The sequence below is a fragment of the Ambystoma mexicanum genome, chromosome 8 (assembly GCF_040938575.1).
Source record: "Ambystoma mexicanum isolate Mex_15411 chromosome 8, UKY_AmexF1_1, whole genome shotgun sequence".
Taxonomy (NCBI): domain Eukaryota; kingdom Metazoa; phylum Chordata; class Amphibia; order Caudata; family Ambystomatidae; genus Ambystoma; species Ambystoma mexicanum.
The window spans coordinates 1,181,367,735-1,181,394,474 of NC_090929.1; the positions used below are offsets into that span (position 1 = coordinate 1,181,367,735).

Sequence of the window (26,740 nt, forward strand, 5' to 3'; positions counted from 1 at the left end):
CAAGTTACAAGGGTCTCCTCGAAACGGCGGCGGTGTCAGAGAAAAGGGCTGCATAAGCTGGTCAACCCACTGGTTGGCCCAGCGACACTTCCGAGAAGGCTTACTTGCAGTGGTTGATGAAGGTGCCGAGACTAGTTAGTCCCACTATTCAAAAGGGTCGAAGCGTCTTCGTAGACCTTCTAGTTCGATCAGATGCAGAGGGGTGCAGCGGGACTTCAGAGGGCTCAGGGTGCCAAACCTTCCAGCGGGTCACCAGCGGCTCCTTGACTCGGCTTCTTAGTTTCAGGATACGTGGATCCTATCCTTTGTTCAGTGAGAACTCCAGAGATCGACATGTATGGCTGTTTGGGGCCTTCTCTAATCCAGAATCTCCTTCGCGCCAAAACGAAGTGGACCCAATGGGACATCTGCTCACATACAGGCACACCATATGTGGATCAATCTCGGACCACAGTGGTCCCAGTCATTCACAGCACACCAGACTCTCTGGCGCCCAGGATGTGGATTGTAACTAGGCAGTCCAGCCCACATCCTGGGGGCAGACACACAAGACATGCAGAAGCCCGCGAAAGCTTGACCTGGGGAAGGTAAAAGGGCAAGATGGCCAAAGGACAGGACAAAGAACCTCGTGGCATGGCCATTTTGGAGCTAGACAACTTTTCTGTGCCAAACGCGGTAAACGCAGTTTGCATGGCGACAAAGGGTTAAAATTACATGAAACGATAAGCTACCACCAGCCCTGTCCAAGGCACATTTCTCCTAAGAAATCCTTCGAGAGTGTCTAGGGCCTTTTGAAATGACAGGAAGGTACATTGTGCACTTGCAACATGTTGCAGAAAAGTTGCAACATTGGAAAACGACTAAGGAAAAGAAAGTCTCCCAGTACTGACTGTCTTTAAGGACATGTCAGTTTCTCCATAACAACGTGAGTGAAAAGCCCAGTGGAGTGCAGCAGAAGGCTGTGCTCCACTGGCAAATTCAGACTAGGGTGTAAAACAGCAGCAAAAAGTTGGGGGGTACACAACTGGAGGGAAAACTTCATATAAATGTGAATCTTTCCAACAACGACCATTCAAATTTGATAAACAACTAAACAAACATCTCAGTGGGACCACTGTTAAGCACGCTCATTCACATGTGATAATTAAATAACTGTTATCCCTTCAGTGGGAGCACTTTTGAGCGAGATCATTCACATTTGATAAATATATACTTATTCCACCTCAGCGGGAGCACCGTTGAGCAAGATCATTCACATTTCATAAATAAATACGTATTTCACCTTAGCGGGAGCAACTTTGAGCGAGATCATTCACATTTGATAAATAAATACGTATTTCACCTTAGAGGGAACACTTTTGAGCGAGATCATTCACATTTGATAAATACATATTTCAATTCAGCGGGAGCAACTTTGAGCAAGATCATTCACATTTGATAAATAAATAGGTATTTCACCTCAGAGGGAACACTTTTGAGCAAGATCATTCACATTTGATAAATACGTATTTCAATTCAGCGGGAGCAACTTTGAGCGAGATCATTAACATTTGATAAATAAATACATATTTTTCCTCAGACGGAACACTTTTGAGCGGGATCATTCACATTTGATAAATAAATACGTATTTCACCTCAGAAGGAGCAACTTTGAGCGAGATCATTCACATTTGATAAATAAATACGTATTTCACCTCAGAAGGAGCAACTTTGAGCGAGATCATTCACATTTGATAAATAAATACGTATTTCACCTCAGAGGGAACTCTTTTGAGAAAGATCATTCACATTTGATAAATAAATAAGTATTTCACCTCAGTGGGAGCACCGTTGAGCGAGATCATTCACAGTTGATAAATATATACGTATTTCTGTGTTATAGACCCACTCCTGGGCAGCTTCAGGCTACCACATTACACACAACAGACAGGGCGACACCGCACATGCCGTACCCCGATGCACTGAGTGAAAATATCCCTAACGAGAGCAACCCAGTTCTCCAGGCAGGTACGGGCCGTTACAGTAATACCCGCTGCAGCAACCGTGCAGAGCGTAACCCCGGCTTAGGTTCTCAGCGGGGTTTGATCTAAGTATAAAGTTGCCCTCGCTCTTTCCTGACCAGACACCAGGCGCTAGTTTACCTCCCCAATTAGCGGGAAGTGCAGTGATGCTTAATAAGGCGCCCCTGCCTATGAGGGTCTCTCTCTTTCCCCCTCTCTGCCTTGGTGGCTTGTTGCCTCCCACACCTCCTCTCTTTGAGTGCGTGCCCGATGGCCAAATAGCAAACTGGACTAACCCCCGTGGAATCTACCTTCTATGACTCTGCTTCATTGTGCACTCAGCTGGCTGTAAAAGGGACCAACCCTGCTATCACCTATTCCAATACATTCCGATGTGTTTTACTTCCTCATGTTGCAAAGAGAAATGACAGTGCAGACAATGACCGTAAGCAGCCCAACAATATACTTCTCTCTTTCAAATGTACCGCACTATGCGGCCCGCTCCGTAAATGTTTCCACTCCCACCTCAAGTCACAGAGAGGAGAAATACAATACGAGTCAGCTACCGACTGTCCCTCATGAATGCGCGCACCCACGGTCACTATCCGCTCACGTTGGGCTGCTTCCCTCAACCCTGGAGAGGGGAGAGCACAAGCCGGCACAGCAACACGGCCCACGGTGGAACTCTCCACACTGGAGGGCCTGGCCGCCCTGCGTGTTCCTGAAGATCAAACTGCCCACTGTGCCTCTCAGTGCGGCTATATAAAATCCCTGGTCCTGTCCACCTGTCACCCAGATGCGGGGAACCAGTGACATGATTTGTTTTGAAATCACCTCATCCACGCTCTCATTCCCCCTGCGGGTTGGCCACACCAAGTCCCCCGGGATCTCAGGAAGGAGACGATTCACAGTCATAAAAATAGGACTGAGCAATATGAACGTAAGCACACCATCCATACACAACAATGAAACGCCCATGCTCGAAGGTGGGGGTTTACACTCACCCCCTGGTCCTTCAAAAACCTTGTCCCTTAAGGTTTACCACATCCCTAGGTACATACAGTAACATTTGATATTTTCCATTCCACAACAACGGTACAGACCACCATTGTCGAGCATAACACATTGGTTTAAAGGATAACACTGTACAAGTAGTAGTTGGCACATGAAATCCCCTTCGGATGGCTTCAGACTCGTCTGCAGGAGCATTGTAGCTCAGCATTCTGACTTGCCTGACCTCTCAAACTCACAGTATCCCTCTGAATGATCTTCAGATGCAGCTCCTTGAAGTGTTATTGATGCAGGCAGACTGTCCTCAGTCACAGAGTCAGACCTTGGCAGTTGATCCTCTTAGGGAGTGGGGAAAATGCCCATGTCTGCACCAGCTGATACCTCCCTCTGGTTCTTAGTCTGTCCGGAGGGACCTGGAGTTGTGTCCTCGTGTCCAATCCAATAGGCTATCTCTGAGCCTTCAGAATTTTCATCTTCTTCCTCTTCTATTAGCATGGGCTGAGTATCGGAGGGCTTTTGGGCTACCTCTGGGATTTGAGGCTCTTTATCCTCGTTATTCTTCTTCTCTTTTTCGTTGGAGGCCACAGACGGTACAGTATTTGGTCTAGAGGGGTATAGGACTTCTCTGTGGATTGTGTCCGATGCCTGAGTTCGGGCGATACTCTTACTGGGGGAAAGAGGGGCTTTACCAGCAGTCGGATCCACCTCCACACCATCCCCTATGGGTAGGAGGTGATTTCGGTGGAGGGTCTTCACATCCCTCTGGGTGCCTTCCCTTCTCAGTCTGAATACGGGCAACCTGTTCACTGTCTCTCGAACGGGTATGGCTGCGATTCCCATTGGTCTCCCAGCTTGTTTCGCCATCTCTTTCCTAAACTCCTGATGAGCACTCTGTCACTAGACTGTAGGTTGTGGAACCTGACCTTATCATCATACCTTCTCTTGTTTTGCTGTGCATTTGATTCAGCAGTGGCTTGCGCTAGTTGAAAAGCTTGTGACAGTTGGTCCTGAAGATCTCTCACATACTTGCAGTAATTTTCGGTGCCAGTCCCATCAGAGGAGGTTCCAAAACTCAAGTCTATGGGTAGCCTGGCATCCCTTCCAAACATCAGCTGAAATGGGGTGAACCCAGTGCTATCATTCCGGGTGCAGTTATATGCGTGAACTAATGTGGACACATGTTGGCTCCATTTCAGCTTCTCTTTGGCACTCAGTGTCCCCAGCATACCTAAAAAAGTACTATTGAATCGTTCAGCTTGAGCATCCCCTTGTGGGTTGTAGGGGGATGTCCTAGTTTTCTTCACCCCAATCAACTGCATGAGTTCTTTTATGAGTTTGCATTCAAAGTCTCGCCCTTGGTCAGAGTGTAGGCGAGCAGGCCAGCCATAATGCACAAAAATATTGTCCCAGAGTACTTAAGCTATGTTTGTCGCTTTCTGATCCCTGGTGGGATAGGCTTGGGCATATCGGGTAAAGTGGTCAGTCACCACCAAAATGTTCTGAATTCCGCTGTTGTCAATTTCAAGGCCGCACAAACTTAGTCCATGGGTCCAGTGCTCTGTAGATGTTGTAGTGCGGCAGCTGGGTGGTTTAGGGTTTTTCGGGCGATGCATCATGCACAGGTGTGGCAATACTCCTCTACTTCAGGGCCTAAGCGCGGCCAGTAAAATTGACTTTGTACTAATTCAAGTGTCCGTTCACTTCCCAGATGTCCATGTTGGTCATGAAGGGCCCCGTGGTCCAGGGTACATAGTGAGCGAGGTAGCACAAGTCAGTGTAGAAGTTGCCCTTGGATTTGGCTCTCTTTATACAGCGCTCCTCCCTTCAGCACTAGCGATTTCCATTCCTTGCGATATAACTGATGATTTGGCAGGTCTTTGCTGTCTGGGGGCCCTATCACGCCAGTACCTTTGCTCCACAGTACTTCAAGTAGTTCCAAATCTTGCAACTGTTTTTGTCTCAGCTCTGTCAAGTTCATGTGCGGCAGTTCGGGGGCCACCAGACTGGTTGCGTCGCAATAACTCACGAGGACCCCCTTTTCTGTCATCCCTAGGCAATCGATAAAGCGGGCTGACTCAGCTGTCTGGCTCACTTCTTTCCGGCAAATGGCCTTCATCATAGCCACTGAGGCTATCTCGATAGGAATGGACTCAGAGCCGTCGTCGGCAGGGGGTCTTCGGGACAGTGCATCAGCGTCTATATTACTGGCTCCAGGGCAATATTCTAACTGGAGGTTGTACATGGACAACGTGGCTGACCAGCGATGGCCAGTAGCATCTAGTTTGGCGGATTTGAGGATGAATGTTAGAGGATGGTTGTCCGTCCTCACTGTGAAAGTAGCTCCATAAAGATAGTCATGCAGTTTTCCGAATAATGCCCACTTCAGAATTCCAGCTTGTGCGCAGGGTAGTTCATTTCAGATGGGCCCAGTAGGCGACTTGTAAAAGCCACGGGCCGGGTGGTACCCTGCTGTTCTCGATAGAGTACGGCGCCCAACCCATCCAAGCTGGCATCCACATGTAGAATATAGGGCAGGTGGGGATCAGCATACGCCAGGACGCCAAGTTCTCCTTGGGATGGTATTGTGTCGTGGACTGCTTCCCACGGTTAGCCGCTGTCTTCTGTGGGGCCGGATAAACCTTAGTCAATTCAGTGATTGGTCGGGCTATGTTGGCGAATCCTGGCACAAACCTGTGGTAGTAATTGCAGAACCCCAGGAAACTCCTCATCTCTCGCAGATTCTGCGGACGGAGCCAAGTCTCTAGGGCTTCCATCTATCTATCAGGATCCACATGCACTCCTTCGGCGGACACCACATGGCCAATATACTTCACACTGGTGTGGCAGCACTGGCATTTTTTTAATGATACTTTCAGCTTCTGCTGTTGTAGACGATCAAAAACTTTCAGTAACCTTTGGTGATGTTCTTCCAGGGTCCTTCCAAACACAATCACATCGTCTAGGTAGACCAGCACCTTAAGTAAATTCATATCCCCAACCATCTTCTCCATCAGGCGTTGAAACGTGACTGGCGCTCCCGATATCTCCTGGGGCAAACAAATGAACTGGTAAAACCCCAAGGGGCAGATGAATGCAGTCTTCTCCTTATGTTCGGGCAACATAGGAATCTGGTAATATCCTCTCCATAGGTCTAAGACAGAGAACCACTTGCTCCCCACTAAACAGTCAAGGGCCTCATACACTCTGGGGGTAGTGTATTGGTCGGGCACCGTTCTGCTGTTCAGTCACCGGTAGTCGATGCACAGACGCACATCATGGTTCCTTTTTTTGGCCACCACAATGGGTGACACATAAGGGCTTCTTGACTCCTGGATAACACCTGGCTGTAGTAATTCTTCAAGATGACGGTGCACGTCCTCCACATCAGCCGGCGCTATTCTTCGCAACCTTTCTCAAAAAAGAGTGGTATCGTTCAATCGGATGTGGTGTTGCACCCCCTTGTATTCCCCCAAGTCCCATTCACTGGTCGAAAACTCATCGGCACTCAGGGACAGCTGGTCTCATAAAGGATCTTTTTCACGTTCCGACAACGGAGATTATCCAAAGTTTATCTTTCCCACATCCAAAGGGGAATATAGGCTCGAGTTCCAGCTGCCTGTGCCACCGGGTCAGCAATGTGCAGCCGGGCGATTGTCAGCCCGCCTGGGAGGTGCACTGTTTTTTCTGTGATATTATTGATAGGAACTCTAATGTATGTCACTCCCTTCCCAGTATCACTGACCAACGTGCGTTGGACCATCAGCCCTCCAGGCAGTTCTCCTCCTTCCAGCGCCTCCATCACTAATCTCCGGTAGTGGTAGGTTCCTCAGATGTGTACATGGCCAGGCACCATCACCGTCTGACCAGGCGGTATGTCCAGTTGACTGTGGTTGGTGGTTATCACATCTCCCACCGGCCCCTCTGGTTGTCCCGCCTGCTCCTGGCTTTGCTTGAGATAGGCCTGCTGGCAGGCTGGGTGCATGGTCAACGAGTGTGCAAACTTGGGACCTGCCATCTCCACACACATTCTGGTGAGTGTACCAAACAGGGCCGAGTTTGTGCCCATAACCAGGGGAACCTCTGAATTCTGGTTCTTGGTGGTGCAGACTAATGCCAGGGTGGACATTGTTGTGTTTACCCCAGCCACATCCTGATTCTTGATCTTCACTCTGACGTACCCCAGATATCTGCAGGTCGCATCTCTGACACCCATCAGATTTAACCCTTCCAGGGGTCTACAGACAGGTGGGACATATGTTGGTGATAGTAGGGCTCGTACACAATGGTGACCTGGGTGCCACTGTCCAATAATGCAGTCGTTCTTTTCCCTTCCAGGTCAACTGGGATGGTCATAATGGGTCCAATGAGGCCAGCAGGGATGCCTCGGGGAACACTGGCTTGAGTTCACAGTTTGTGACTGGTCACGGCTGTCCCTTTTTTATAGAGTTGCAGAGCTCATGGACTAGGTGAAGGTGGTCAGCTGTGGGAACCCCCTGAGCCTTGTGGTGATACCTGGTGGTAGGTGGTTCAGAATTCAGTGCCCGGATAGAGCTGCAGGACTTGCTGGCAGTGGAGCTCCCTCCTGTTGATTGAGGTTCTAGCTGCTCCTCCGCTACAACCTCCTGGACGTTTCCCGACATTGCTTGGGCTGGAGTCAGTTTCAAGATATTAAAACAGGTCGCTACTCGGGCATAGTTCTGGTCTTGGCCACACAGACAAGTAGACGAGTGGAGTGAGTGTCATCTCCACATCAATGGCAAAATCTCCATGGTGGTAATGGAGCAGAGGAGGGAGAAATATGCTCTTGCGGCTCTTGAGCCCGTCGAAATGTCTGATGCTCTCTTTCATGTGATGAGGGAAAAGCTTCTCGGCCTCGCTGCTGATTGGCATTCAGACTCTCTCTGATTATCAGCTGGGTCTGCAAGTCCTTCACCAGTCATTGCAACTCCTCAATCTGTCTCTGCTGAGCAGTGGCATGGTTAGGTGCTCGGATCACGTCTTGAACAGGATGGCTCTGGACATTGACATCACCCGTTTCTTCTTCCAGTGCCCTTATGGATCTTAGTAGGTCCTCATAGGAAGGAGGGGTGTCCAGTTTCTCACGTATTCTCAACTGCAAAATGGGCATGGAATCTCCGTGGCCAAGGTTTTACCTGTAAGAGAACTTCCACCATAACATGGCATATAACATTTGGTATCTTGACCAGGTATGCGGCCTACACTTTTCACTTTACCCATGATGGGTTCCAAGGCACCAGTCATGGCTAAGACTTCATCAGTTGTAATGTGCAAGGGGACCTCGCCTACTATAAAACAGGTCTATGGACTAAGCCCCTCAGGTTTTACCCAGTGTAACACATATGCATGCACCATTTTCCCTCTTTGCTTTGGTTGCTTTTTTTTGGTTTTTTTAGGTAATTAGCCACTGATGTACTACACAGCTCCCCTGCCTGGTGAACAGGAGAGATATACCAGAATTCCTCTGTATACGGTAAATGCCCCCCCTGAGATCTCAGCAGTGCCTTAAAAAGTGTAAAGTGATTTTCCCTGTGGGGCCCCAAGGGGAGGGGAAGCAGCAACCTGTAGGAGTCCTGATCCAGGGATACTACACCTTACCGCACAAATGTGCGAACAAGAACCCAGGGTGGGAAGGAGGGTGGACCCTCATATGGGACCTATAGCAGTTCCCTGAATGTGCAGAATAGCCCCATGGAGGGGGTGGACCTTTGCCTATGGCCAGCCCCGCCCTGTGGTTAGCTGTCTTTTGGTCTTTTGTTTGAACCAGGTTAAATAAACAGTCACAGCCTCATGTCATTTGGTGAGTGTAAAATTCCTCATTTATATCACAGACCACAGAAAAGACAGCTAATCAGCGCCTCGTTATGTCCGAGTAATTCAACCTTTACATTTCCCCAAATTCAGGTGCTACATAAACCTTAAAAAGTCCTCATTACATTCCCTCTCTTTGGTTTAGTCCAGTGTGCTGCCAGGTTAAAATAAAGAAGTGCACAATTTATATTGGATATTTCATGTGTGAAAACTGCATTACATAACTGATTAACTTTGTACTAACATTATTAAAATACTAATTTTAAATTCTCTAACATTATAATGCAGTCGTCTATGCACAATGAAGTACAGTCCATGTTTTGGGTGCACAGTTTGAAATTAATTTTTCCATGAGGAAATGCACACTAGCGTTTTCTTCATCTCGTGGAGAACAAAAATATGTAAAATGCAGGAAGGAAAATGAAACAGTTGCTCTGGAAATCAAGTCTTCATTGTATTGAAAAATGAAGGCTGGCACAGGGCACTTACTCTGATTGGTAGGGAATGTGGGCAGACAAGCCACGTAAACAGGGGGTTGAATGAGAGTTTTCCTAAGAAATGAAATGAAGGGAGGTGGCAGTTCGTGCAGGGACCAAGAGACGGATGGTGCCTTATCTGCCGAACTCCATGTGGGTTGAGTGCTGGCTATGAGATAGAAAGCTGGCAGCTCCCCACATACGAGGGAGTTTGGCACTGAATCTGGGTGTGCAAAGACAGTGAGGTTGTGCGGGAACTTCAGATTTTACCGGCCTTGGTAAGATAAGTGCTAAGTGAGGAACAGATAGTATGCCGTACGTGTGTTGCTAGGATTTATTGCAGTGCAGGGAGGTTAGGAAAATTATATGTCTATTTCTCTCTCTACGTTCAAAGTGAGGGAACATAAATTCGTGTTTGCAAAATACATGCTTGTTTCTGTTGTTCTTTATATCTTGCAGGTGATGCTGTAAATATCATGTGGTAAGATTTTGCAGCTTGTAAATGGTATGTAATACAAAGTGTATATAAAAACAACTGAGACTTTAGTATCATTCATGCATCTGTGATTTATTTATGTAAGTGAAGTACAGAGGGGATGTTTATATCAGTGCAGTAGTGCATTTACCAAGTTACCACTGTAGTTAAATAGCAAACAAGAGAAAGTCAGTAGTAAATATCTACAAAGTATGAAGGTGTGTGTGTGTGCAATGTAATGAGTGATTCCTTCCTTGCATGCTGAAGGGAAGGGGTGCCTAATATGGCACTTAGATTACTGGATGTGCACAAGCCAGTAGTACCAGCCACAGACAATAGGTGGCGCTATGAATACGCTCATTGGGTTCTCTGAGGTGTTATACGTCTGGGGGCTCTCTGCAGGCGACTAAAAGACATTCTAATAGAAAGGAAAGGTTTATGATGGGGTTGTAGTATAAAAAAAACATGCTCACCACTATACCACAGGAATAAGATAATTCTGAAAATACCACAAAGTAAGATACCACTAAAATTACTGCCAATACACGCTAACAATATATGGTCACTAAAATAGAGTGATACCAAACCCATTCTAAATGTAAGGTCAATTTACCGCCAAATTACTGCCAATAATTTTACGGTAAGAAAATACCGCCAAATCCCGAATTTACCCCAATGAGACAAAATCTCTTAAAAGTAATGGTGCGTTGGCAGGGAAAGTGACTGTAGAGCACCTTCTGGGCGTGGCAAGTGCGTTCCACACTACCATATGTGCATTAAAGGGAACCCATTTTGTGAGAGCAGTGAGACAATGAAAGTGAATTTCCGAATGTCTCAAATTGATGCCACATTCCCAGAGTTGGTGAAATATCTGGAGGCAATATTATATGCACATGGAACATGGTCATGAAATAATGCCACAGAGTGGCATGACCGTATCTATGGGGAAGTTCAGAAAGAACCATTGGACAATATTTTTGAAGAGGGTAGCATAATTCAGGTCTGCCTTCTGAGATTATTAAATGCCGCTGATAAACTTGCAGAGAAGGATTGTCTGTTACGACTATGTGCCAAAACATGGTTTATTTTAAATAGGTCTCTGCGAATGCAAGAAAATGATGCCAAGCTAATTAGGAGACTAACAGTTGAATTAGATGGAGTTAGTGAACAGGGGAACATGTTGAAAGCAGAACTGGAGGTATGTCAAAATGACATGCAGTCAAAGTGTAAAGAACTCGACACTCAATTGTCCCAAAGGAAAAAAATGTTTGAGGACAGTGGGCCTCATTACGACCCAGGCGGTAAGTTACCGCCTGGGTCGTACCTTTACCACCATGGCGTAAACTACGTTTACGCCATGGTGGTTGGCGGACTTACCGCCCCATTCCGAGGTTGGCGGGGCGGTAAGTCCCCAATCCCCATTTACCCTTCCCCATTCCCATTTTTGCCCCATAGGGCATAATGGGAGTGGGGAAGGCGTTAATTACGCCACCGTAAATTACGGTGGCGTAATTAACATCAAGGTCCCTTAGCGCCATGGATTTTAACACCTGCTAAAAGCAGGTGTTAAAACCTCCATGGCGCTAAGGGACCTCGGAATCAGGCGGCAAGGGTCGGCGCTGTTTACGCCGCCGTAAACCCCTTACCGCCTGAGTCGTAATGAGGCCCAGTGAGCAAGAATTAAAACACTTAAAAGGATTGGTAGATCACATTAGACAAGATAAAGACGAGGCTGTTTTGGAAATACAAGTTTTACTAAAAGAGAATTTAGCGAAAGTAGGTGAGCTTCAGATGGTTGAACAAGAGATAGCTAAAATGTTTCAAGAAAGGGACAAGCGAGACACAGAGTTTAATGAATGTCAAATGCAAATGAGCGACATGCAAAATGTGATTAATAAGATGGGCGATGAAAACAATTACTTGCGTAAGGAGGCAGATCGACTCCTTAAAAAGTGCATGGATTTAGAACAGCAGATATGCACTTTCAGGTCCCAGGACAAAAGACAGGGCACCACATTCAATGGGATTGAGGTGAATTCCATCTCTACACGGGGAGATAGTGCCCCAGTGGCTGTGCCGGTGTCTGAGCTTGGTTGCAGCGCCTTTGGGGGGTTTGACACACTCATTGGGGGTCACCACCAATCCCATACACCTGAGACAAGGGTTGAACCACAAAGTAGTGCAATCCCAAATATAGCGCAAAGTAGCCCTATCAAGATAATGAAAACAATCAAGGTCCTGATCAAACCGTTCAAAAAAGGAGGGGAGTGCTGTATAGAGGACCACTTAGAAGCAGTGCACGAAATATTTAAAGCTCTACACATACCTAAGGAACAATACAGACAATACTTTCACTTAACTCTGGATGCTCCCACAGCGAGCATCATCAGAGGATTAAATGAACAGCAGAACATGTCATGGGCAGAATTTGAAAAAGAGATTAGTCGTCATTTTTCTCCATTCCAGTCATTACAGGAGGCGAAAAAAGTTGCATACACGATTACAGCTGGGACAAATAGGTCCCCTCGCCAATTTCTTCAAGACTTAAAAAGAGCTTTTTCTTGTTTTGATGTATCTTTTGATCACAATTCCAATGAGTTTAAAACTGGCTATTTTTATGGTTTGCCGAAAGACATTATATCACAGTTAGTCCGCGAATTTGATTGTGAGAAGTCCCTTGAATGGATTGTGCACCAAAGTACAAAACTATATGAGGTGCTTTACAGTCAGGGTAGAGAGAGTGATCAAATGAAAGATACCAGATCAAAATCTAAAGAATCCTCGGTAACAGTAATGGAGATCAGGTCAGCTAAAATGTCACTTGAGTCCGCTCAAAGTCCAGGCAAAAATAATGTGACACCCGAACAGATGGGTACGCCACAGAGATTGTCGCCCTCTGCACCAATGTTTCAGTCACATGATCCTAGTAATAGGGAGAGCTACATTAGCCCTAGGTACTTAGTAGAGAGGCCCCGGGAACAATAATCAGAGACAAAATCAAGACCAAAGAAGTAATAGTCCCTTCCAGACATTGGGGACACAGAACAGATTTGACCCCAACACCATGATATTTGGTAATCAGGACAGACCCCGGTATGTGGATCGATTTACTGAAAATGGGAGTCAGCATAGGGGACAATACTCACAAAATGAGAGACAGGACATGAGGCAAAGTATGAATTATGCTCCACGTCAATATAATCAATCACCGCCACCAGGGGATTACAACCAAAGAATAGGTACACCCCGCTCCCCGCCCCACATGAATCAAGAGTTCAGAAACAACTCCAATAGGAATCACTCTCCTGAAAGATACCGTAATAGATTTAACCATGGGTAAAGTAACCAATATCGGCATAGGCCGCAAAGAGAAGATTCTAGAGAGATAGAAAGATTCCAGTGTCTCGAGGCCCAAGTAAAAATGTTGGCTGAACAAATAGGAAAGCTCTGTACAGCTCAATAACAGTCATCAAATGAAGGGGCAGAAGGTCATAGAAGCGACCTGGTGGCCTCTGATAATAAGTTACTAAATATTCATGACACATGCAATGATAAAAAGACAGATTGCCCTGATCCGGTTTTGCATAATGACTCTGAGCTGTTTAATGATTTAAAAACGCCTGCAAATGCACATGAGGCAGAAATTGCAAATACATCTAAAAAAGAGGTTTGGTTTAACCTAGAGTTGAATCAAACGTTGGAAATGTGTCCAAATGAAAAAGGAAAACGAGGAGAACATGAAATTCCACAGGAACAAAGAGACAGGTTTAAGAAAGATAACTCATGCACGGATAAAATAATTGATGAGGGAGTAGATGTGGATGTTAGAACACCCTCCCTAGACAATCAAGGTGCTAGTAAAATACAGGCAGGAAGAATAAGTACTCAAAAGGAGGGTACAGGTCAGTCACCTGAATAGTTATTTGAGCCACAGATTTCTGAAGAAATTAAAAAGACTGGTATCATGCCAAATACCCATAAATGCCCAGAATTAGAAAATGACAATTTATCAGGTGATGTTTATACGCATATTCAGTTGGAGGATTGCAGTGTGAACTCTGATGATCCCTGGATGGAAGGGCGAACAGTAGCCACACTCCAAATGACCTCTGAATATGGTGAAATGAGTAAGGTTTCTCAAATGGAAATGGATAGAAAGGAGGGAAAAATGTCCTTTCATTTACTGATGTGCTTAGCCAAAAGTGAGAAGGGTCTGAGAAAAGTGGATCCTGAAATCAGTAAGAATTCACACTTTTTGTGTGTATAGAGGAAGTTGAAGACAGATATTATGCTCCCATTACTGTGGAAGAGAAGTGTAGTACATTTGCAATGATTGACACAGGCGCACAGGCCACAATTATGTCCAAAGAATTGGTAAAAAGTATCAATGAAGAGAGATCTCCACAGAATCAGGTCAAAGTGAAACAGAGTGAAGGCCCAGTACATAATTTTAACGGCGAGGAGGAGCCTATCGAGGGTGTCACTGAAGTAGACATAAAAATAGGAAAACACAGAATGAAACAGGACTATTGATCACATCTATTTGTGAAATTCCATTCTTGATGGGAACAGATTGCCTGAAAAGATTGTCTCCTCTCATTGATGGGGTGAATGGGGTTCTGTGGTCTTTAACCAAAAAACCATTAAGGTCTAAGAAAACAAAATCACAAAACAGCAGTGTAAATGAATGCCATACTGTTGCCAAATCGAATGATGCTGTGGAGGTGTACCTCCAGAATAGCTGTGTACCTAGTGTCACCATTATTTTGATGTGTCATGACAAAATGCAAAATGAAAGAGAAATACAATCTGTACAGATGTATTTGGACCCTAGGAAGAAATGGCAAACTGAGATAGATGAACACACATTGCGCTTCTATTTAAAAGAGAAGAAGTGCAAACAGAACACCATACCCAAAACAAGACACAGAAAAACACATCACCACTCTTGCTGAAATACGTATGGAAGATGAGCAGCCATGTATTCATAGTGGTATAAATGGCCACTCTAAAATGATAAAAGCCACTTTGGCGCTTGAACAGGAAAGGAGTTTTATTAATGAGAAACTACTGAAGAGAATAATGGAAAGGGAGGAGCTCCCAAAATTTAGAATTAAAAACCAATATATCTCTGCTTTGGACAACCCAGATTTTGAAAATCGAATTGCAGGAAGGTGCATGATAAAGATTAATGTTGGACAAAAAAACATCTACCACAATGTGTGGATAGTGAATGGAACACAAAATGATTTTTATCTGGGCAATGATATCATGCACAGGATGTGCATGGTGTAAGATTTCCTTAACCAAAAAATATGGTCCCGGGTAGGCGGGCCTGTGCCCGAATTTGAAGACAAAAGAAAGGCTTATCATTGTGTACAATTGGTACCATATGCAAATGAATTACAGGTGAAGAAGGATATTACTATTCCTGCATTCACCAAACAGGTTGCTATAACATTAAAGCGCAAGAATGGACAACAAATGAAGGATTCTGATGCATTTCTGTGCTTGAATGAATCCATGAAACAGCAAGGGTTGGATTATGAATATACCCCATTGATAGATGTTGGGGAGGGGTCAGTCAAAATCATGGTGGATAATAAAGGATGTCAAGATATTCATTTAGAAGAGAATTCCTTAATAGGAATGGCCATACAAATATCACATTATACTGCAGATTTCAATAACATGGTGATTGGAAACATCCCTGAGAGATATGTAGATGCACAGGGTGTATTGCCAGAGTATCTGGATTCTCAACCCAAAGGGATGTTCAAGATTCAATCTGTATACCCTTATGATTCCAATGAGACAGTGTGCTGTCACCAGGAGAATTGTATAGTATTTGAATTAAATGAAAATGATACAGAAAATCAGCACATTGAAATGGAGGCTGATGTACCAAAATATTTAAAAGTGGCAGCTTTGCTGAGAGATACAGCCACACAGTTAGAAGAGAGCACAGAGGTTCCTCCACTGGAGGATTTCCCGGAATTTTCAAAAATGGCAGAGGAGCAAATGCTGTTAGCAGATGCATGCAGTAGCGAAGAGGATAAAAATGAATTGAGAAAAATATTTATGGAATTTAAGGACGTTTTTGCTAAAGACGCATATGATAGCGGCCTAACTGATTTACATGTTGCCACATTACCAGAGGTGTGTGGTAGAACTCCAGTATTTGTGGACCAATATCGATTGCCACTGGCATGCTTAGAGTCATTGGCAGAGATAATTAAAAACTTGGAGTCTAGGTGAATTATCAGACCTATTCATAGTACCTCCAACACTCCTATTTTGGGTGTATTAAAGCCAAATGGTCAATGGCGTCTGTGTGCAGACCTGAGGGAATTAAATAAAAGAGTGCCAGTGTCTAGATGGCTGCTACCATTCAATGATCAAGGTCTTGCTCAGGTGCATGGGTCAAAGGTATTTACCACATTAGATCTCAAATCTGGGTACTGGTGTGTGCCATTGGCAGAGGACATTCAGAATTTATTTGCATTTTCATTTGATAAAACGCAATACGCTTGGTCTAGAACACCATTCGGGTATGTCAATAGTGGGAATGAATTTGGCATATTTTTGAGAAAAGCTATGCCAGATGCAGCGGAAAGAGGGACCATAGTTTATGTAGATGATTTCCTGATAAAAAATGAAAACCTAAAAATCCTTTTTGATGAAATTAGACATGTAGTTGACCAATTGCAAAAGGCGGGTGCCAAAGTATCTTTACAGAAAGCCCAAGGGTGTAAGAAAAATGTGAATTTCCTAGGCCATGAAATAACTGAATATGGGTTAAAAGGTGTAAAAGGTTTATTAGGAATGACGGGATATAACAGGAAATGTATTGAAAATTATGCTGAAATCACTCAGCCATTGACTAAACTATTGAAACTGAATACGCCCTGGAAATGGGAAAAGGAGCAATCTGAGGCAGTTGCCAAATTGAAAGAATGCCTCATAAAGGCACCATGCTTGGCGTATCCCATAAAGAACACAGATTTCTTTAGGCCATCATTCCTGAAGAACGAATTCAAACCATGATTGCTGCTACCACGTGTTTAGATGACTTAAAAACCAGATTACAGTCCCAGATGAATCAGGTAAAACAACAAGAATGGCTTTTAAAGGGAGACCGGTACACCATCGAGAACAACCTACTATATTTCCAAGGACAGTTATATATCCAGGAAAAGAAACTGCAAACTCAAATCATTACAAACGACCATGATTCATTAGTAGAACACATCCTGGTATAGCCAAGACACAGGCTAAGGTAAAACAAAACTATTGGTGGCCCACTTGGAGGAAAGGCATTGCCCGATTTGTTACAACCTTTTGCGTCTGTGCACTGCACAAATCTCAGAAGCAAAACCCTGCTGGGTTACTACGTCCGTTAATGGTTCCACCAGTTCCTTGGCATACACTATCAATTGACTTTCTCACGGATCTTCCTCCCTGCAATGGTTACAACACCATCTTAGTCATTGTGGATTTATTTTCCAAAATGGCCCATTTTATCCCTCTGAAAGGAGTTCCAACTGCATCGACTCTCGCCACCGTGTTCTTGGAACAAATTGTCCAGTTCCATGGATTTCCATCAATCTTGATATCAGATTGTGGGACTCAATTTGTTTCCGCCTTTTGGAGAAGGTGTTGTGCAATTGCCAAAATTGACCTCCGGTTGTCCACTAGCACCCACCCTCAAACCGATGGACAAACCGAACGAACCAATCAGACGCTAGAACAGTATTTAAGATGTATGCTTCAACACTCCGAAGACTTCTGGAAAAACACTTTGGGTAGCCGAGTATGCATATAACAATTTGGTTCATGCAAGCACTGGACAAACTCCATTCTATACTCTACACGGAAGACACCCACAGTCAGTCATCAGTGTTTGATCCACCCGATACTTTGGAAATGCCAGCAATAAAAACTTTGCATGAATCCATCACTGAAGTTCTTGAGGAAGCAACAGAGCACTTGAACAAGGCCAACGAAAGACAAAAACTCTTTGCTGACCGGCACCGAAAAGAACCTCCCGATTACCAGATTGGGGATAAAGTCTGGTTAGCGTCTAGACACATACCTTTGAAAGGACCACGGGCCTTGCACCCCAGATATCTGGGCCCCCTTACTATCAAGGCAATAATCAAACCTGCTGCCATGAAGTTGGAATTACAATCTCACATGAAAATTCACCCGGTATTTCATGTCTCCCTCCTCAAGCCCATGAAACCAAATACACAAATTGATTCACCACCAGAGCCCGAATTACTAAATGGGCAACCCGAACATGAAGTTAAATCTATTTTGGATTCCAAGGTGGTTCGGTCCAAACTGTACTATCTAATAGACTGGAAAGGGTCGGACCTCAAGACCGAACCTGAGAACCCAGCGAATATGTTCATGCCCCTCGATTGGTTAGACAATTCCATCGTAATAACCCCCCCAAACCAGGGCCAGGAGGAGGATTACCCTTGAGAGGGGCCTTGAGGGGGAGTGCTGTCATGGCCACTTACCCAGGATCACAGGAGTGACACTATCACGTGGAGGGAGCAGGGTGCATCATGGTTCACGCATGTCCCCTTGGGACGTTTATACATGGGGGGCCTGGTTGGATGCAGTCCTGGTGCCTTTGGCACCAGGCTCATGGGAGAACTTAAACAAGACATTTTCATTATGGGCAGAAGTGCTTGGAATGGAACTGAACTTTTTTATTATGGGCAGGAATACGCTCAAGAACTTTTCACTTGTGTGTAATTAGTCCAATTGTGGCCTCCATCTGCATATGCACGTGCAACTTCTAGGAGTGGCAGGGTGTGGCAAGCAGAACTGAGCTAAGGGGGCGTGGCCTTAAGAGCCCAGCTATAAAAGCCAGCCCAACCCCAAGGCACACGCTTCGTGTTATTCTGCACCTCCGTGCAGCGTAACGCTCACTGTCGCATGGGATTCAATTTACCTGGAGAAATCCTGCCATCTACATTCATACTAACCATCCGGAGGATCCTGCTCTTACCTGAACTCTTCTTCCTGGCACTGCGGCTCACCTGCAAACATTTCGGTGCGCAGACATCTTCTTCCTGGCACTGCGGCTCACCTGCAAACATCTCGGAGCGGAGACATCTTCTTCCTGGCACCGCGGCTCACCTGCAAACATCTCAGAATGCAGACAGCATCATCTGGGCACCGCGGCACGATGCGCTACATCTGAACTCGCAGCACCTGCAAAAGAAAGGCAAAAGACAAGGTTAGACACATAACAGACATTTCGTTTAACGTGCACTGCCATTTAACCTCGCGCCTTCCCTAAAACCATCACTCACCTGCTGCCGGACATTGCGGTCACATCCATCTTCTGCTCAGCCACGTTCTGCGCCTCCACACTCGTAGTTAGGTCGCATTTCCATCTATTGGGAGAAAACAGAGAGGAGTGTTATTCAGGGAAAAACAACAACGTTGAGAGCAATAACATCAAGACATTGAGAGAAAGCAGAAAGAAGGGAAAAGACAAGAGACATTGGGAGAAAGCAGAAAAAGGGCAAAAACAAGAGACATTGAGAGAAAGCAGAAAGAGGAGCTTAGTCGCAGCTGGACTGGACTATTACTGTGGAATCAGTGAAGGAACTCAGTTCCATCAACAAGCACCCCTGCCAGAAGTAGCATGACGGAGAGCTCATCATTCACACTTACCAGGAGCAATGCCACCGATTGTTGCCACCCACAGCTGATCCGCAGAGGATGAAACCAGAAGAGGGTGATCTAATTCCCGGGAGGGCTGCAACTGTGCCCCAACGCCTCCGCAGAGACAAGGTGAGCATAACAGAGTGAGGGTACATTGGCCCAGGTGCCTTATCTAACACAGTATTTCAAAAACACATGAATCGAACATCTCTTTGAATCTAAATGCGTGTGTTTTACTCTTTGTTAGTACAAGAAGAATATTTGGCCGCATGGGATTAGTGATATGGAGGTGAGCTCGAGTGGCACAGGGGCGAGGGGCATGCAACTGTTACAATAAAGAGGTGTGGGGTTAGAGGGCTTGTGGTCTATATTTCTTTAGGAGGGGTCTGCGGGTGCTTAGGCAGGTTTGTGGAGACAGATGTTTTTTTCCAGGACCAGGCTCCGGCCCGGTCACACACACAGGGCAGTGATGTAAAAGGGATGAGGAGAGATACAGTGTTTAGCCTGTTACATTTCGTGCCCAAGCTTCTGTGAGAACAGGCCAGCCGCAGAGACGGCAGTGGGGAGGAGGTGGGGGGTTGGCACGCTGGCTGTGCGCGGCGACTAGAGGGAGAGGTGCAGGCTAATACTCAGTGTTTACATGTGGCCTAGTAGAGAATGGAGTCAGTAACTAATACAGAATGGAGTCTCGCGGCTCATAGGCCATGCACAGTTATGTGTCGTTCAATGGTCTATCCTACACCTTGGCCAGAGGTGCACTGTTAACCACGGAATGAGCATACCGTGTGCGTCATTAGGAATGAAGGGGGGCTTGGGAGACCCTTCCTCCCTTACAGTAATAAGAATGACTATGTGTCTGCATTGTAACTTGTGTGTACCACCTTAGTCTATGAGAATGCTCTTTTTGCTTGGTGCAACACTTGTCTCACATTGTAGCATCTTTGTTGCAGTCCTCTGTCTGAGATCGGCTCACTTTCCCAGCGCTGGTCGCTGACCATTGTCTGCGTTAGTTGGGTCACATGTTCGCAGACCTTGATTCTGAGCTGTGCAGCTCTGAATTATGAGGAATTATTCTTATTTACTGCAGCTGGTGCTTTTGTCATCCAGGGAATGGAATGTCATCCGTATCTTGTGGCCTTGGCAGCGGGTCCTGTCTCTGACGTTTTGCTCTTTATCCAGCCTGAATTCAGCTCAGCTCGGCTCTTGCTGAGAGGCCTGTGGCCTGCTGTACTTTTCCTAAACCATTATAGTGTGGTTTATACAATGTGCTGCTATACTACATTCTCCATGGGTTAGTTGCACTTGGTTCTATCAGGTCCCATAGGGGCTCCTGCAGCTCCAAAGGGTTATTCGCCTATAAGCATCTGCAAGCTTTGACCAGGATCTCTTGCTTCTTGTGGTCTGCGTTGCTGCGTTTAGCTAATGGCAAAAATAATAAAAGCAATGACAGTATGTGTATGTGTCTGTCCTCTAGCTATGGAACTGTACGCCCGTGTTCTTCATGTATTCAAGTGTGTGTTTATGTCCCGGAGTGCTGATGGCATGTGTGCTTCATGTCTAACGCTGCTTAGTCGTGGTGTCTCTAATGATGTCAGCAACATGGCAGGTTTGATTGTGCAACAGGAACTCCCTATCTTTGCTCAAACTCCTCCTTCCATAGCCGTGAGGAGATCCAGAACGTATCTATTCTGGAACGCCACCAACCATATTGCTCTCAGCTCTTCCTTTATTGCGTTGAACCCATTCACAGTAGAGTTAATCATTACCATCAGCTCACAGCAAGTGATATGTAACCACTTGGCATTTGTATATGTCTGCACCAATGGTATTATTGATGTGAACAACACCTGTGTCCTGCAAAACAGACTATGCTCCACTGGGATCTCATTGAGTGCCGTTTCTGATGCTTCTGAGAAATAATTCCCTCCCCCGTTCACTCTGCTCAATCCTTCTCTGTTCTCTGTCTTCTCAGGCTTGACTGTTGGTGCCACCTTAACCAACCTCTTCCTTCACTTATTGTTGTTCATTTTTGGAAATTCACCGAGCTTTACATCCTTTCTTAGTACTACCAATGAAGGCATGTTGATGTGTACCAACGAGCAAACTCCTCCCCAATCAGGTGGTAGCTTGTCGTATCCTTTCGATCCGCAAGCCCAATAGTGATCCATCAGTGCTGCTGTTCCCGCCTTCATAGCTGTGAGTTGTTAAATTGTTTTGCACCCCACGCTCTCGCCAACTTCAACCTCGCCATTATTCTGATAGCACAGGGCTGGTGTCTTCAGAGGAATTATCGGCATTGGTCCAGCTTCATTCTCTCAGTAACTTTGCACTCACGTCCCATTCGTTCAGGCACTTGTCATTTTCTTCCTACACCTTGTTCACTGATGACTGGGCTAGTGTCAGTGCCTTGCTTCCCACCACTCCATCCTGCTATCCATCGTTATTGTACACTCGTCCATACACTAGTATCTGTGGCCTCTCCCAGGATCCAAGCTCTCCTCCTACCTCATTCACCCTTGCTCAGGGGCATGGCAGTTCCTTCAATGTGATTTGTTTCTCCCTTCTCAGGTCCATCAGTTATATATTGTATAGCTTCGTCTAGCTGCCAATAGTTGTTCATCATGTCTAATGTCTTTATGTAATTATCTTCGTATGGGAATATTCCTTTGGATATCCATCTCAATGTTCCTGACTTCCCTTGATATCTTCCTCGCATTTGCAGCATTGCGAGATACATCAGGGACTGTGCTCTTGCTGCTAGTATTTCAGTTGCTATGAACATTCTAGAGGCACTCATTGCATACGGGATTAAAGAGCAGACATAACAGCTATCCCCGGTGGTTTCCTTACCTACTTTTGTCATGTGTTTGTACCACATGTTGTTAGACACTCAAGCAGTGTCAGTGAGATACATGTCTACTCCCTTCATCTCTGTGTCAACACTCTGCTTACCTCTCCTTATCTTATCAGCAGTGTTCTCTTGTTTACCTGACATGGCCGTTCCACCTGCTTGGGTCGGGGGAATGTTAGTAGAGGGTACAACGGTAGCAGTAACAACAACATATAATTGACAGAATATGAATCCCATCAATCCACTGGGAATTAATAGACACTACATGATGATAATGTTCTTTATTGTTCCCTTCATTTCCACTTACGCTGCTTGACCCTTGCAACCCGGTGATACAGTTGCCTGCCTGAAATGCGCAAAGAAGTGCGTAACTGTGTTAGTGTTGTAAGTACCCCTTAGCCCTTCGAACCAAATAATCACTGATGGCAAAGGCAAAAACCTCCTCCCAGACCTTTCTTACTGATGGGTCGCTTAATGTGGCCAGCACTGGGGGCTCACCGTGCTCAAGCTGTGGGTCTGTTTGGGCCAAGTACTTTACGAAGACAAGATAATATACTCCAGGGGATCGTGCTCTGAAGTGGTTGGGTCTCCTTACAGCGTGGACAAATTGATTAGAGAAAGTGTCTGAGTGACAGGTGGAAGGTAACATGGGTGAAACAAACAGTACAATCCCCACGACATTCACATAGGCCCTGTGCGTGTGGAAAGGGAAAATAACAAACATGCAGTGTATCATTAGTCAATTTGTACAAGTATTTCAGTCGCTGCTTCTGCTGCTTGTGATCGTGTGACAATGGGGTGTCCGGGTCTACCTAGTCGTGTAAGTTCAGAAAGTACTTGCAGCTCGTCTAGGTGCTGAACGTTGACCCTGTCGGTCACAGAGACTATGTTGCCAGGTGAGGCCACTGCTTTGTAGGGCTTGATGTCCTGCAGGTGGTTCTAAATGGTTTTGCCTTCTAACTTGACAGCACGGTCTGCCACCTCTTCGACCACATAAGGGCCGGTAAATCGGGGTGCGTTCCATTGCCTTATATGGTTGCGCAAGAGAACAATATCACTGACTTTCACAGAGTTTTTGAGTTCACAGTCATGTGCAGCATTGTCGCAGTCGATCTCTTCGATGTCTTCTCGGCCCCCCTGGATTCGCTGTATCTGGTGAGAGATAGAAGAAGCACTATCCTCCAGGGAAATAATGTACTCATACATTTCTTGTCCTAACATATCTGCACTCTTCTCACAGTCTTTCAGTGCCCTTGTTGGAGGAGCCAGGGGAACATGCATGCCCCGTCCCGTCACCACCTCATGGGCTGTTAAATGGAGGTCGGACCCTGGTTTATTGCGCAGTGCAAACAATGTGAGGGGCAAACAGTGCAACCAATTTTTCTTGGTGCTTTGCTGGGTCTTGGCTATGTACTCCTTTAGGAGTCCATTCAAGCATTGACACACTCCATTTGCTTGCGGGTGATACGCACAGGTGAATTTATGTTGAAACACTTGTGTATAAGCGCGTTACAAATGCCATATCATATCATATCATATCATATCATGCCTAGCAGGGCTGTGATGTGCTGAAACATTTCATTGGCGAAGTGAGGGCCATTGTCAGACCGTAGGACCTCATACACGCCCCACCTCGGGAAAACCTCACGGACCTTGAACCTGGCCGCTCTAAGGGTGTCAGCATGTGAACAGGGACCGGCCTCGATCCACCTAAATAAAGGGCAGACAACCCTTATCATGTAGCGGTATCCTTGGCAGACTTGGATCATATCCACGTAATCTACGTGTAAATGTAGAAATGGGCCTACTGGTTTTGGTATGGCTCCTCTCACAACTCTCAAGGTATGGCCTGCTGTAAACGGCTGACATGTCAAGCAGTTACCAATAAACAAAAGGGGGGAAGCCCAATAGTACTACTAGAGTAGTAGCTCTACCTTTTATCGGGAAAGAGAGTATGATAGACAATGGAGGTAGTTAGCTCATATCAACAACTTACAGTCAACAATCATTAAATCAGTGCTGTAAGAAATACATATTAAATAGTTTATTAATAGTCGGTTTAGTAGAAAAACACATTTTTATAACTTAAAAAAGCAGTGGGTCAGCCCATATCGCTTAATATGATAAAATTAGAACACTGTCTAAAAAACAGACTATATAGTCGTGACACATAGACTTAGAAGCAATCTAGTAACGTATCTCTAATTGACATGTATTAGATTCTATGATGATTGCAGGGGCATTTGCTATCTTGCACAAATCATAGGACCTTATGTTGGAATAGATGTTTCATCACTCTAGTAATTGCTTGCCTAGATGGAGAAAACTTGACATGTTTCAGTTCTCTAATAGTTTTTCGGAACTTTCTTCAGGAGTTGTGCCACTGTATCTTATAATGTTACAGTAAAAGGCAACAAGAAGTGCTATAAATGCATATCTCAGTAACGATAATCATTCTTGTTGGCAGTGTAAAGTATCAAACTTGAATGTCCTTTCTTCAGCTGTTGATATGAAACAAAAGAAACAAGAAAAAGAAAAAGCTATAATTGCTCTGTTTCTTTAAATAATTTAATTTTATCAGACTGGGCTAGGATAGCTAGTTACCTAGTCCTGTCGGTGTGAGTAGATCTTGTAGAGGTTGATTCCTGAATGGAGCAGGAGTTGGTCCTCTGGGTCCGCTGTTGTCTCTAAGATGAGTCGAAAGCGACCTGCAAATTTAATTTGCATTGTTTATATGACTTGCTGTCATTGTAGTAAGACTAAATCTACAGGACGCATGAATGGAGTGAAATACTAGCTTACCTCTTCTGGGGAGGCCCTCTGCCACTAAAGGGTTTTTCGATAGGAATGATTTTCCTTGTTATTCTTGTAGGGTAAATCTTTCCAAAGATATCGTGATGGCAGTATTATTAGGCGCTGTACTGCAGCTACAGAGAAACACAGAACAAAAACCATCTATTGGTGGGTGTCAATTATACCGTTTTTAAATAGAGGTAAAACAACCTCTTTTATCTGGATCACCTTTTATTGAATGTAGAAAGCCTTGATAGTAGTGGTCCCAGGTGGCTTTATCTTTAATTTCTAGGTGTTCGTGACCCTCAATATATGGATCAGAGTTATATCAGCCTTGCTGATCTGGGGAGGCAGGAGAGAAAAGAGTGGGAGTTTGATCACCTTGAACAGAATTGCAAATTTTAACGAGTGTCGCAAGCTGCGGCATGATTCTTCGTGTTCCTCTAGTTCTACGCTAGGGCTAAACTAATTATACGGTACTTATTTCCATATAAATGGATTTACCTTCTTTCATTGCCTCTCCGTTCGTTAGCGCAGTTGCTCTTCATGCGCGGTAGCCGCCGACTGCAGTTAGAATCTATGTCGCGATCGCCATCTTTGATTGGGGAAACTTATTAAGTCCTATTTTAGTTATTACTCTCATCTAGTCTCTTCTGACTAGTGTGCGCAAACGGCTCAATAACGAAAGAGATCTAAATCGCCATTTTAGATGTGGGTGCTTGTGATTGGTAGTGCATTTTTAACGATAATTTTACTCATGCAACAGTCATCTGATTAACCCAAAGAGGGAATCTATTTTACCCAAAAAGCATCGCTCTGAAGCGAACTTAGAGACTCGATGATTATTAACATATCGAAGTCTCTATAACTGGAGTGGATTTGATTAATGAGGAATAGGTAGTGGCACCTTTATTATATGTAAACTAAAAGTTTCTTTCTATACGCAGTAATTCATGTGGAAATCTGCATCCAATATAGATTGGAGATCACAAACACTCTCACTATAGCTTTTAATAGATTGGCTTTGTACTAAATGCACGGTATAGTATAACTTGTTGAATTTTTAGTTTTAGATTTTTAGATTTATAGATTTGTTTAAATTATTTAAATTTTGTTACATTTTATGCCACTCAATGGCTTCATTGAGCCCTTTTTGGTCACTTTTAGTCTGAAAGATAAGTCTCTGTTCTTTTTCTAAGAGCATTTTTTTCTTCTTAGTGATATCATTCCCTCTGAGTGTTAAAAGGACTGTCCGTTGCAAGTCTTCACTCAAATGGTTCTGTTCTTGAAAGTGTTTCACCATGGGTGCCATTAAGGTTTTATTTTTAATGCAGCTCATGTGTTCTATGATCCGAGTTTTTATTTTCCGGATCGTTTTTCCTATGTAGTTAAGTTTGCACGGGCATGTTATCATATAAATGACAAACTCAGAGTTGCAGTTAGTAAATTGCAACTGTTGCCAAGGTGTTACTAGGCCAATCTCAATTTCTTTAGATTTATTTGTGAATTTATACACTGAACATTGTCCACAGGGATAGTGACTAATGATCAGACTTAGGCCCCACGCTTTGGTAAGGTTTTCTACTTGTGGTTGTTTGCCTCTGAATTTACTGCT

The 26,740-nt window shown here is 44.8% G+C and overlaps 1 protein-coding gene across 3 annotated transcripts in view; it reads right to left on the reverse strand.

Moving 5' to 3' along the window:
- The window catches only part of LOC138472861 (interferon-induced protein with tetratricopeptide repeats 5-like), a 163,388-nt gene that overhangs the window by 51,790 nt on the left and 84,858 nt on the right, over positions 1 to 26,740 (reverse strand). The window contains exon 1 of one of the 3 annotated variants that reach the window (XM_069611246.1): positions 18,848 to 18,988. The exons of 1 other annotated variant lie outside the window; for it this stretch is intronic. In XM_069611246.1, coding sequence (XP_069467347.1) covers positions 18,848 to 18,957 — 110 coding nt within the window. In that variant the 5' untranslated portion in view covers positions 18,958 to 18,988. Of the gene's footprint in view, positions 1 to 18,816; positions 18,989 to 26,740 lie in introns of those variants that run through there. One more of the 3 variants, XM_069611247.1, reaches the window with a different exon arrangement.